The 13,845-nt window shown below is 42.8% G+C and overlaps 2 protein-coding genes across 2 annotated transcripts; one reads left to right on the top strand and one right to left on the bottom strand.

The window, feature by feature from the left end:
- Nucleotides 1-7,468: 7,468 nt before the first annotated feature.
- On the bottom strand, nt 7,469-11,260 carry LOC148147358 (uncharacterized). The gene is made up of 4 exons (XM_087995592.1): nt 11,177-11,260; nt 8,495-8,699; nt 8,199-8,276; nt 7,469-7,750 (listed from the first exon to the last, which is right to left on the bottom strand). The coding sequence occupies exons 1-4, from the start codon at nt 11,258-11,260 to the stop codon at nt 7,656-7,658; spliced, it is 462 nt and encodes a 153-aa protein (XP_087851718.1). The 3' UTR covers nt 7,469-7,655.
- A 727-nt stretch (nt 11,261-11,987) lies between these two features.
- On the top strand, nt 11,988-13,225 carry LOC122545561 (metallothionein; the record flags this gene model as incomplete). Its single annotated transcript, XM_087995593.1, has 3 exons — nt 11,988-12,192; nt 12,411-12,488; nt 12,937-13,225. Coding segments are annotated over 3 exons (378 nt in total), but the record flags the coding sequence as incomplete, so codon positions are not given.
- Nucleotides 13,226-13,845: the final 620 nt, after the last annotated feature.

Below are 13,845 nucleotides of genomic sequence, written 5' to 3' on the forward strand. Positions count from 1 at the left end.
GCTCCTTTGATACTGCCTGACCTGCTGCAATTTTCCAGCAACACATTTTTCAACAATGTTTTAGCTGCCAATATTGTCAAATTCTATTCTTGTTTTAAAACTCATCATTAACTGAGATTCTTATTGCCTCTCTCGCATCCACTAAGATAACACTCCAACAACTCTGCACTCTTTAATATCTGTCCTCTCATATATTTCTGCAATTGATGGTTATATCTATGGCTGTCAGACCATAATCTTTCAAACTTGATCCTTAAATCTTTCCATCTGTCGATTTATTTGTACTCTTTAAGATACTTGTTCATTGGCTTGCCTTTATGCTACCCTAGGTAGTTTGGTGTTTGTTTGATGTCACTCTTGTGAAGTACATTTGGCATTTGACTCAATGTAAACTGTGATGTAATTGCAAGTTGTGGACGCTACTGAGAAAAGGAGATTAATTCTTGTCAGAAAACAGAATCAGAACCAGAAATTGTTTGTAGGTGCTCAAGTTTACTTGTGATTGATCACTTGTCTCCCTGGACTGTGTTAGTTGCTTTCATGCATTGTCTGTTATCACTACATTTGACCACATCAATAAACTGAAGATATCATATGAAATTAACGTTTGGGCATGGGGGAACATCACCCTAGTGGACACAGGTGCAAAATTTGTCATTGAGGTGCCAATCCAACTTACATCACCCTTTATTTTCAAATGTAAGTTGATGGTCATGACATCATGATTTTACAAGAGTTGTAAGATGCCACTGCCCACCTCAACGTGCTGAAACTGCAGTTGGTCAGGATCGGTTATGTTTGTGTAAGTTACTCCTTGAAATCATTGGTTGAGAGGCCAGATTTGACTTGCTAAAACTGGAATATTGCAAGAACTTGAAGATGCATAAGTTAAACAGTATTATCTTAGAGAACGGGTTTGTAAAGCACACAAGGTGCTGAAGCAGAAAGATGTCACTGAAGTTCTCAATGTGACAGAACTAAACTTGTGGACAGTATTGACAATTTTAGTGATTATTTTTCAATGCGGGAGTTAAAAACAAATGATCTAGGGAATGACAAGTATGGAGTTTTAGTTAATGTTGGACAACTCAGAGGAAGACAATGATCAGACAGCAACAAACTATAGACATCTCCACATGTGAAGCTGAGCATTCCAGACTGAGTAATCAGATTGACTGCATCAAGAACTAAGCCACGAGACAACCAGTGTTAAGAGCCTGCATGTACCTCACATAGGGAGAACCGTAATATTGAAAACTCAGTATTTATTAATGACGTGTGAAAGGTAAACTGCAATAATCGTGATTACCTTAAACACCTCCACCCCACACAAACATACACATCCACAAAACTATCATTCAATTTCTATGTTATGTCTGAAGAGCTCAGCAATCCTATCTGTGTCAATTTCATTGAAGATTTTGCATCTTACACTGTTCAAGCTCCACAGAACACCTCTTCCACCAGATCACACCAGATGGCACTGTGGTTTAAAACATAATCTGATGAAACATTCCATGATTGTCCAGGGATGTGCAGGCAAGGTGGACTCGACAATGGAAATGCTAGCTTACAGGGATAGTGTGTATGGGTGGGTGTATGTGTTTGGCATGCTATTTTGATGTTTTGTGTGGAGTTGATGGGCTGAATGCTTCAACACTGTTGGGATTCTATAATTCTATGATGCCAGCTCATTCCCTAAACATCCAGATCTCTTCACAACAATCATTTATTAAATAAAGTGAATGAGACTACCATAGCACAATGAAATAGGTTTTCTTTTGCTGATACAAAGACGGCCATTTCAAAAGCAGTTCATTCACATGGTGAACTGTTGCCTGGGATGCAGAGCAAGATGCTGGTGAAGAACAATCAATTTGATGAAATGTGCTCTACCTTTTGCCACTGTGTTCCTGATGAAGGGTTACGCATCAAAATGAAATGCTCAGAGACTCCTGAAGCTTGAAACAGCTGCTGCAAAGGCCCAATATATTAAAGCTACCATTTAAGGCCCTCCCACGTTAGTACAATGTTGGACTCAAACCCATGGATAAAGCTCTCAACCTCTATGGACCAGAAAACATTTGGTGTGAAATGTAACTGCTGTATCTTGTAAATGTAATATGTAATTTTAAGTGTAGCATGGCACCGTAACGTTTAAGTGTTACGTTGAATGGAAATGAAAAATACCACACTTTATGTAATATCAGATTCAAATTGTTAGTTATTGCACTTTTACAACTTTAATGAATGGAGCATCTTTCTTCTGAGTTAGTTGACTGGACTTTATGAATGATTGTGCTTTAATACACTGAAGTGTTTAAATTGCTGCATTACGCCAGCATTTATTGTGCAATGGTTGACAGCAATCTTGCATCTGAGTCAGAAAATTCCATGTTCAAATCCCACTCCTGGCTTTCCACAAGAATTCAGGCTCACACTCCAGAGCTGAAGAAGTGCCACACTGCCAGAGGTGTTTTTACATTCTCTCAAGCAGCCAGCTCAAGCAGCAGTTAAGCATTCAAAAGATCTTATGTCCCTATTTCAAAAGAGAATGGACGAATAATCCATGGCCGATATTTAACCTTCAAGAACACAAAACAGATTGACTGGTCACTATGATATTGCTGCTTGTGAGAGCTTGCTGAATGCAAATTGCCTATAGTTCTAAAGTGCTATGAGACATGCAAGGGTAACGAAAAGTGCTTTAAGAATGCAAATCTTTCTTTTCCTTTCTTTTAATTGTCCCATGTTCTGTATGATTATTTCTTAATGTAACACCCAACTCATGCTATTGAAATAATTTGGACCATTTGAAAACTTAATGATGAAGCTGTAAGCGACTAACTGACAAGAATCTTCATGCTGAACTCATGCAACTCATGCAACAGTTGGTTCTAATAATGATTGTTTAATCCCAATTAATTATGTGTGTTGACATCAAAATTCCAAAGAGGATTTTCAAAATAATCTCTTAATTCTACAGCAATTTTATAAATTTCTGCCTCCTCCATGAATTTTCAGCAGAGAGACCATTCTTTGAGAGTTCACTGGTATTGAGAATTTCGGTGTGGAAATGAGTGAATGGATGATTCACACCTGAATTCTCAATACCAGGGAAGCATTCTCAAAGAATGGTTCCCAAAGGTGTATATTGATGAAGGAGGCAGAAACTTGTGAAATCATTCTCTAATTAAGAAATAATTTGGAAAGTGCTGTTTTGAAATTTGATGTCACCACATGTAATTAATTGGGATTAAATAATCATTATTTGAACTCACTGTTGATTGCATAAAATTAACTGTTTGTACACTACTGACTTCTGCTCCATTTTGGCATTTGCTGTTGTAATACTAGATATCAAAAGGATTGCTAGATATCAATAGCTCAGAGAGAAGGTGGTTGAACTTTCTTAGATCTGAATCGAAAATAAGTTTTCATGTATTTCACCCTCCATCAGGCTGGACTGATACTGTGCCAGGCCGGCTCTGCTATTCATTCAGGAGAAACAAGTGGAAAGATAGAATTAGTTTCTCTCTCCCATACCTGTAATTCAAAGCAGCAGTTACATCTGTGTTGAAGGGCCTCTTATTGGACTTCCACCTTTGAAAATTATACACCAACTAACACTCCCGTCCCCCCACTCCATTCAAGTTTGCAGTAGGAGTCGGCGATTTGGCCGGTAGGGGTATGTGGCCATTGAATAAAGCATGCCTGATCCGGTTGTTCACACAACTCCACTTTACAGCTATAACCGTCCTGAATATCTTTGATTTCCATAAGACCATAAGGCCATAGGACATGGAATTGGAAGTAAGGCCATTTTTCCCATCCAGTCCACTCCACCACGTTATCGTGGTTGATGGGCATTTCAACTCCACTTACCCACACTCTCCCTGTAGTCCTTAATCCATTGCAAGGTCAAGAATTTATCAATCTCTGCTTTTGAAGACATTTAACATCCTGGCCTTCACTGCAATGAATTCCACAGGCCCACCGATCTCATTTCCATTCTAAATTGACCCCCTCTGACTCTCAGGCGGTGCCCACAATCCCAGTCTCCCCAGCTAATGGAAACAAATTCTCCCCAATCAAACTGGAACATTTGGATTTTGAGGATAACCTTGTCTATGTTTCCCAGTTATGATACATTTTAACACTGTGTCACATTCATAAGGAACCCCACTGTGCGATATCAACTGTAAAGAATGATTTTCAAAGTTAAACCCAAGTACAGGACTTCTGAAAGTGCACTCAGACAATGTAGTAATTTCAAAATACACAGTTGACATTTTTGAAACACAGGGTCCATTTTGCAAACTTATAACCAGTTGACATGATCGATTTGGTATGAAAATATGGAGAGGCGACATAAATTAAAGCAAATGAATGTAAAGGGTTTGTTTTAGCAGAGGGACCTGGCAGTAATTCTACATCACCTATGAACGATGGCAGGACGTGAAGAGCACAATTGGTGCCTTATTCTATGCTTTATTAATAGTGATGCAGAGTACAGTAGTAGGTAGGATACACTAAGCATTTGTTAGACACTCATCACACCTCAGCTAGAATATTGGTAGCAAGGTGGCTCAGTGGTCAGCACTGCTGCCTGACCATTCCAGGGAACTGGGTTCAATCCCACCCTCAGCTGACTGTCTGTGTGGAGTTTGTATGTTCTGCCCGTAGCTGAATGGGTTTCCTCCTGGTTCTTTCCATGATCCAAAATGTGCAGGTTAGCTGTATTTGGCCATGCATAATACAGGGTGACAGTGATAGGATAAGGAGGTGGGAATGGGTGGGAAGCTCTTCAGAGGGCCAGTGTGGACTCAATGGGCCAAAAGACCTGCTTCCACACCATAGGAATTCTATGATTGCTTCTAGTCTTGAAGATGGATTGTAAATGGTGAGACTGATTTACTTGGAGAGGAAAAGGCCAAGGGGAAGTATGATTGAAGTTTTCAAAGTCGTGAAGGCCTGGGCATGAAAGAGAGGCAGAATGATATTCCAACTCACTAAAGGATGAAGAAGAAGAAGGCACATGTTTAAAACAATGTATAAGAGAAGACATTATGAAAGGAGACAAAAATATTTTCATAGAGCAAGATGAAGACTTTATTAAGGTATTCAAAAGAACTTCACATCACTATCTGATGAATGTAATGAGCAGGGTTAGAGGAAAAGGGTTGGGATATGGCACTAAGGGATGATGGTCACCTATTGAGCTGATGCATAAATAATGGTTAAATGGTCTCCTAGTGCACTGTAACAATTCTGAGAATCTGAGACTGTCTATTATTCTGCCTTGTATCTCCATATCCAGGTGATTAATATTTAATGTCTGTCTCCCACCATAAACCCAATTTTGTGTCCAGTTGGCAAGTTCACCCTTAAGCCTATCTGATCTAACTTTATAAATTAGTCTACAATGCTGATCCTTGTCAAACACTTTATTGATGTCCAAATAAACAACCTATATGGCTCTGCCCTCAACAATCATTTGGGTTACTTCATTAAAAAAATTCAATCAATTTTCTGAAACAAGCTTCTCCTTGTACAAAGTCAGGCTGACTATCCCGAATCAGTCCTTGCCTCTCCAAACGCATGAACATTCAATCTTTCAGATTCAGCTCCAACAAATTAGCCACCATTGATGTCAGACTCACAGGTCTCTATTTTCCAGTTTTCTCCTGACAGCCTTCCTTAAACAATGGCACAACGTTAGCCACTCTCCAGTCCTCCAATACTTCACCTGTGTTCGTACATAATGCAAGCAGTTCAGCTAGGGGCCCTATAATTTCCTCAACAACTTCCTACAACATGCTGGGATACACATCATCAGTTCCTGGAGATTTATTTCCCCTTATGTTTACTAAGACCTCTAGCATAATTCTCAGAAGATTAGAATGTTGTTGCCACATCCACTACTATTCCTGCCCAAATTCAAACTCATTCATCCTGAGTACATCTCATCTCCATGGGTTGAGTTTTCGACTTGGATGGCAGTCAACACTTGAAGTCCTTGTTATATAAGGTATCAAATCCACTTTCAACTCCTCCATTACTGTGACTTAAACAACATTCTCTTCCCTAGAGAACAGAGGATGAAAATATATTTCATCAAGTACTTTACGCAAGTTGTCTGCCTCCAGAGGAAGGTTATTTGCTGTGTCCAAATCAGCACCACATCCTCCTTTGACTTTTATTTTCCTACTTTGAGGTATGGCCCACAGTCTGAGGTCCTCTCAACAGAGAACACCAGAGGGATAACATCCAGGCAAGATTCTGACACTACCTAATTCATCAACATCTCTCTCATTTTATTTAATTTTTCTTATTTCCTTCTTTTTTCTTTTTTATTTCGTTACCCACACACTACCATCAAACTGCGGTAGTGATTATATTTTCCCCAGCACCCATGTTGTGTGTGTGCAGGTGTGAGACACAGTGAAAGACAACAGGCGTACAAACCTTTATTCAATTTCCACCACCAGGAAATCTTTCTAATTTTATAGCAGCATTTTTTTACTCAAAGTATCTCTACTACCAAGGTTGAGATAACTGGTCTGTAATTACTGGGCTTCACCTTACAACTTGCTTTTGAACAAGCGGACAATTCTGTAATTCTCTCCCTGTCTTAATTTGACTCCAAGCCCAGGGGAATTTCTGGTTTGCTTCAAATTTGACCAACACAATATTTGTAAACAATGAGACGGATGACAAGAGGCTGAAGAGAACAGAATGGGAAAGTGAACAGACACGTGACAGATGAAACACAATAAAAATGATAGGAAGAGCTGGTAATGGCACAATGGATGAAATCGCATTCTTTAGGTTGGTATTATTCATGAAATCTGCTAATGCTTACAGAGGCATTTGACTCATACACTGACCAATTCATACACTTCAGAGCGGGAGAAACATTGCCTGGAATACAGGAACACATGTATGGTCTTTTTCAAATTGATTCAAGCAATCTGTTTCATAAACTTGAGTATGCACAATAAGCTGACAGATGGAACAGACTAATATCCAATTTATGGTAAAGTTCATAATGGGATGCTGCATCACTCTTGCATACGAGCATTAGCCGAACTGCCAATGAATTCCCCACACCACCATTCCTGAAACTGGTCCGCCTGCAGAGAGTTGAACCTCATTTCTCCCGCTCTGAAGTGTATGAATTGGTCAGTGTATGAGTCAAATGCCTCTGTAAGCATTAGCAGAGATTTTAATGAATAATGCCAACCTAAAGAATGCGATTTCATCCATTGTGCCATTCCCAGCTCTTCCTATCATTTTTATTGTGTTTCATCTGTCATGTGTCTGTTCACTTTCCCATTCCCATTTACGGGCAACAATCTGGCTTCAAAGTTTAATAGTATGCAATGCGGGTTCTGTACAGATCGTTCAATGGCATTTCCGATTTGTTGCATCGACGGTCATTTAAGAAAAAAAGAGGACTTTTTAAATGTATCACAGAGTGGAATTTTATTCAGGCACTTATATAAAAAGACAAGCAAAACAACATTCAATAAACGTGTAATGATTCACAATAATACACAAATCCTCCGGAGCTACATAACGAAAATATGCAGCTTGGGGAATACAGTACAAATGGACAATATTTCAGAGATTGTGTCTGAAGAGCGTGTTGTTCAGGAGCAGCAGGTACATTTCTCAGAGGTATCCCCTTTACACACACAGCCATTGGCACAGTTGGTGCATGCTGCAGGACAGCAAGAGCAGCAACCTGAGAGGAGAGGACAAAGACACAAATCACTCACAATCAATTCGTTCACTGAAAGCTCCCACAGCCTCCCATGACAGCACCCAGCTCCTCCCTCACAAACCCATCTGTCTCCCATCTCCCAGTCACCCCCCTGAACAGGCTCAGCAGCACATCCCAGTGAGAGACAGTTTGAGGCAAGATGTTCCTGTCACTATCTCCACAACACGGTTTCTAATCAGAAGTCAAGAAGATCAGCGCTTTCCGATGGCAACCTCAAAGATTGCTTTAAGCAGCAGCTTCTGGTCTGAAGATTCTTCCGATTGGACATTGTAGAAATCGGATGGCAATTCAATCCGGTGTAATCCCGGATCATGTATGTGTCTGTGGAGTCCCTGTGTGAATTGTGCCCAGGACTATGTGTCACACCAATACAACGGGAGCAGTTTGAAAGCCTGTCCCAGTGACTCACTTTTCTGGCAGCGTCCAGCTTTGCTGGTGACACATTGATAGTTGGAGCATCTGCAGGTGTTTTCACAGGAGCAGGATCCTGAAAAGAGGAAAAACACAGAGAGTGAGTGGTGTGCACCGCCCAGCAATGGCCCCAGGCACGGGCTGGGCACGGGGCCCGGCTCTTTGTGCCATTGCCCTGGGCTGCAGTGAGTTGAAGAAGCAGCCTGACCTCCCTGCAATGTTGCTGGCTCCCAGTCAGACTGAGGCCCCGCACTGGGACACTGTGCTGAAAGCACTGCACCAAGCCCCACTCACCATCCAGGCACACACAGGGCTTCGGGTCCGACATCTCACCAACTTCTTCTGCAGCTTCGAGCCGGCTCCAATCCGCGCTTCTCGACCTTGTGCCGTTTGCTGAAGCCGAGCCGAGCTTTATGAGCTTGTGATGGGAGGCGAACCGGCTGCAAAACCGGGCAACGGGCGGCTCGGCGCTACCTGAATGCACACGGCCCTTCGGAGTGAGTCAGCGGCTGGAGGTTTGAATTGCAGCCGCTTCCTTCATTCACAACACGGCCCGAAGGGATTTCTCAATCAGTGTCATATAGAGATCCTGTGATGGGAAATATTTGGAGAGTGAGTGAAACACACTGCAGGGCTCAGGGTAGGCACGGTCTGCACTCTGTCCATCGCCTCACTTATCATTTCCTTTCTCCCAGATGAAAGACTTTTACGATTTAAAATGAATTAGTTTCACAAGTTTTCTGGGCTAATAAGAGGTTGAATTGATTGGTTATGAAAAAAATAATGAAAGAACATACAAACACAGAGAATCGAAATATAGGACAAATTATCAGTATCTGAGCTGTGTCTGTGTTGGAGGTGATGTGTCTCACAACCTACATACAGGAGTGGGTCAGTCTTTGTTGCTTGTCCACCTTTCTGTGTGTAAAAGGGATCCGGAACCTCCCCAACAATTAACAGAGACAGGGCTCGGGGGTGGGGTGTGTATTTTACGCACTGTCTTCTCTGTGTTTGGACTGTCTTATGTACATGTCATTGTCACTGTTTTGTGAGTGAAAGTGGATTTGAGGTTTGTCCTCATTTCCCTGAAAACTGGTTGAACGGGAGGGTTTGGGGCCTGGCTTTGCCATTCCTCTCCCTTGTAAAATTGCTGTTATCTCCGTTTACATCTGTTAGTGTTGACTGTTTTGTAACTGTGGATTGTTTTATAAACTAAAAAAAGGAAAAGAAAAACAGAGTCCGGGTGAATGACGTGAACCTCGACAAATCGATTTCGTCCATTGTATCATTCCCAGCTCTGTGTGTCCCTGTTCTTTGGTTTCACTTAATTGTCACGTGTCTGCCCATTTCCCCCTTCTCCTTTTCTGAGCCGTTTATTATCTCCCTCATTGCTCACTACTTCCTGATTTCCCATTCCTGAGCAAACCTGGAGACCTCCCTCAAGTTGGGGTCAGTACCAGAGGATGGGAGAATTACAAAATTACCCCCTTGTTCAAAAAGGGTATGCCCAGCAATTACAGACCAATCAGTTCAACTTTGGTCGTGAGGAAACTTCTGGTAATAACAATTTGCAATAAAATTAATACGAATATGGACAAATATCAGTTAATCAGGTCGAGTCAGAATTGCACCCTGTGGAAAGGTGATGCTTAACTAACTTGGTGCAATTTTATAAAGACATAAAAGAGAGGGTGGCTATGGTTAATGCAATCAATAACATGTACAAGAACACAGTGGTTAGCACTGCTGCCTCACAGCGCCAGAGACCCGGGATCAATTCCCGCCTCAGGCAACTGTCTGTGTGGAGTTTGCACATTCTCCCCGTGGTTGTGTGGGTTTCCTCCAGCTGCTCCGGTTCCCTCCCACGGTCCAAAAATGTGCAGGTCAGGTGAATTGGCCATGCTAAATTGCCCGTAGTGTTAGGTGAAGGGGTAAATGTAGGGGACTGGGTCTGGGTGGGTTGCTCTTCGGAGGGTCGGTGTGGACTTGTTGGGCCGAAGAGCCTGTCTCCTACCTTCCAGTCAATCTGTGCCAGCTCTCCCTCTATTCCATGTTATCTATCCATGTTAAACAGTCGACAATGCAGAACCTTTTTGAATATCTTGATGAAGTCCATATTGACAGTATCCACTGCCTTGCCTTCATTAATCTTCTTTGTCACTTCTTCAAAAAACTCAATCGTTATTGAGACACGATTTCCCACAAGCAAAGCCAAGTTAATGATGCTTCATCATTCCTTGCCTTTCTAAGTACATGCAAAACCTGCCTCTTAGAATGACCTTCAACAACTTTCCCACCACTGACACCAGGCTCACCAGTCTACAGTTCCCTGACATTTCCTTACCACCTTTCTTCAATAATGGTACCACACAAGCCAACCTCCAATCTCCAGCTCCTCACTGAAAGCTAGTGATGATACATATATCTCAGCAAGGGGCTCAGAAGTAACTTCCCTAACTTCCCACAAAGTTCTGGAGTGCACCTGAGCAGGTCCTGGGCATTTATTTATGGATTTTAAGAAGTCCAGTGCTTCATCTGCAACATGAACATTTTTCAAGGATTCAAGATTTCCTTGTAAACGTTCTCTACCTTCCATATCCTTCCCCACACTCAATACGAATGTGAAGTGTTCTTCTAATATTTCACCCATCTTTTGCGGTTCCACCCACAACCAGCCTTGTTGATCTTTAAGGGGCTGCATTTACACACTAGTTACTCATTTGGCATTAATGTTATTGTAGAATCTTATTGGATTCTCCTTCAGCCTATTTTACAAAGCTATCTCTCATGTTCTCTTTTTGCCCTCCTGGTTTCCCTCTTGAGTCTACTCCTTCCCTTATGCTCCTGTCTATATCTATCACACGTATCCTTATTTCTTGACCAGGCCTCAATTTTGCTAGTTCTCCAGCATTCCCTACACCTAACAACCTTGAGCTTCATTCTATCAGTAACATACTGTGCCTGGACTTTCATTACCTCATTTTTCAAGGCCTCCCACTTCCCAGCCGTCCTGCGAATATCCGCCCCAATCAAATTCTGAAAGCTCTTGCTGAACACCATAGCATTGGCTCTCTTCCAATTTCGAACTTAAACTTTCAGATCAGGTTAACGATTTTCCTTAACTATTTTAAAACTAATACAATCAAGATGACTGGCCACAAAGCTCTCCCCCACTGACATCTCAGTCACTTCCCTATGAGCATGTGATACGGTAGGAATGGTGTCGAGTCCAGGAATAGGGAGATTACATTAATCCTGTATAAAACACCAGTCACAAAGCAGCTGGAGTATTGTCTTCAGTTTAGAAGATAGATTGGAAATGGTGAGACAGTCTGTGGGGAATCTGTGGAAAGCATGGCCACAGACGTCTGTCGAGGGCAAGTCGTTGAGTGTCTCTGAGAGAAACAGATTTTTGACGAACAAGGTGCTTGAAGGATATGGGGAGAAGGCAGGAGAATAGAGTTAATAAACATATCAGCCATGATCTAACGGCGGAGTAGACTCGGTGGAGGAAAGGTGACTCTGTCCTGTATGATTCGATGATTCTATGAGCTGGGAGAGCGACTGGAAAGCAGCAAATATCCCGAGTGGAGACAGGAAATGTCAGGTCAAACAGAAAGTGTTGTCCCTGCCTCCCCCAGACCGTGACGGGGAATCGTGTTCCAGACGCTCGGACACTGGCTGATCCCACAGGAAATGCTGACACATTACACTGATTGAGAAATCCCTTCGGGCCGTGTTGTGAATGAAGGAAGCGGCTGCAATTCAAACCTCCAGCCGCTGACTCACTCCGGTGGGCCGTGTGCATTCAGGTAGCGCCGAGCCGCCCGTTGCCCGGTTTTGCAGCCGGTTCGCCTCCCATCACAAGCTCATAAAGCTCGGCTCGGCTTCAGCAAACGGCACAAGGTCGAGAAGCGCGGATTGGAGCCGGCTCGAAGCTGCAGAAGAAGTTGGTGAGATGTCGGACCCGAAGCCCTGTGTGTGCCTGGATGGTGAGTGGGGCTTGGTGCAGTGCTTTCAGCACAGTGTCCCAGTGCGGGACCTCAGTCTGACTGGGAGCCAGCAGCATTGCAGGGAGGTCAGGCTGCTTCTTCAACTCACTGCAGCCCAGGGCAATGGCACAAAGAGCCGGGCCCCGTGCCCAGCCCGTGCCTGGGGCCATTGCTGGGCGGTGCACACCACTCACTCTCTGTGTTTTTCCTCTTTTCAGGATCCTGCTCCTGTGAAAACACCTGCAGATGCTCCAACTGTCAATGTGCCACCAGCAAAGCTGGACGCTGCCAGAAAAGTGAGTCACTGGGACAGGCTTTCAAACTGCTCCCGTTCTATTGGTGTGACACATAGTCCTGGGCACAACTCACACAGGGACCCCACAGACACATACATGATCCGGGATTACACCGGATTGAATTGCCATCCGATTTCTACAATGTCCAATCGGAAGAATCTCCAGACCAGAAGCTGCTGCTTAAAGCAATGTCTGAGGTTCCCATCGGAAAGCGTTGATCTTATAGACTTCTCATTAGAAACCGTGTTGTGGAGATAGTGACAGGAACATCTTCCCTCAAACTGTCTCTCACTGGAATGTGCTGCTGAGCCTGTTCAGGGGGGTGACTGGGAGATGGGAGACCGATGGGTTTGTGAGGGAGGAGCTGGGTGCTGTCATGGGAGGCTGTGGGAGCTTTCAGTGAACGAATTGATTGTGAGTGATTTGTGTCTTTGTCCTCTCCTCTCAGGTTGCTGCTCTTGCTGTCCTGCAGCATGCACCAACTGTGCCAATGGCTGTGTGTGTAAAGGGAAAACCTCTGAGAAATGTACCTGCTGCTCCTGAACAACACGCTCTTCAGACACAATCTCTGAAAGATTGTCCAGTTGTACTGTATTCCCCAAGGTGTATGTCCTCACTATGTAGATCCAGAGTTTTATTTCGGTATAAACTGATGAATTGCATGTGAATTGATTTTGTAAATTTGTGTTTTGTATCAGTTACTGAAATAAATTCTTCTATTTGTTTCATAACTGCAATTCTGTTCATCAATGAAGTGATATTTACAATCCTAATGCAACCTGCAATGAACAAGTTCAAACCTGAACAGTCCACAGTAGATAAAAGGTCATTAGAAGTCACAGTGCAGTCTGGTGTAGTTTGGTGGATGTGGTGAAACCAGGTGGTGATGGGGCAGTATCAGGGATGGTGGAGTGAATGGTTCCATGGTGTCACTGCTTCAATGTTAAGATTCCTGTCAGTGAGGAGAGTACTTGCATGTCTGTCACCATGTCACCAAAATGTGAGTATTGGAGATAATCGTGTTTGTGTTTCCCAGTTGTGATGCAGATTAACACTGTATCCCATTAATATGAAACCCCAGAGTGGAATGCCAACTGTAAGGAATAATTTTCAATAATATAGCATTTCCCAACTACAGGACATCTGAAAGCCCACACAGACATTGCAGTAATTTTGAAATGAAGTGTTGATATTTCAGCAACACACATGTAATGTTGCAGTGACCCAGAAATGGTTGACATGATCCATTTGGTACAAAAATATCAGGAGGCAATATGAATTAAAGGCATTGAATGGAAGGGGCATACATTTGCAGAGGGACCTGGCAGTATTCCCACATCACCCATTAATGATGGTA

The sequence above is a fragment of the Chiloscyllium plagiosum genome, unplaced genomic scaffold, assembly GCF_037043375.1.
Source record: "Chiloscyllium plagiosum isolate Xiang-an unplaced genomic scaffold, Cpla_swu_hap1 HiC_scaffold_17, whole genome shotgun sequence".
Lineage (NCBI taxonomy): Eukaryota > Metazoa > Chordata > Chondrichthyes > Orectolobiformes > Hemiscylliidae > Chiloscyllium > Chiloscyllium plagiosum.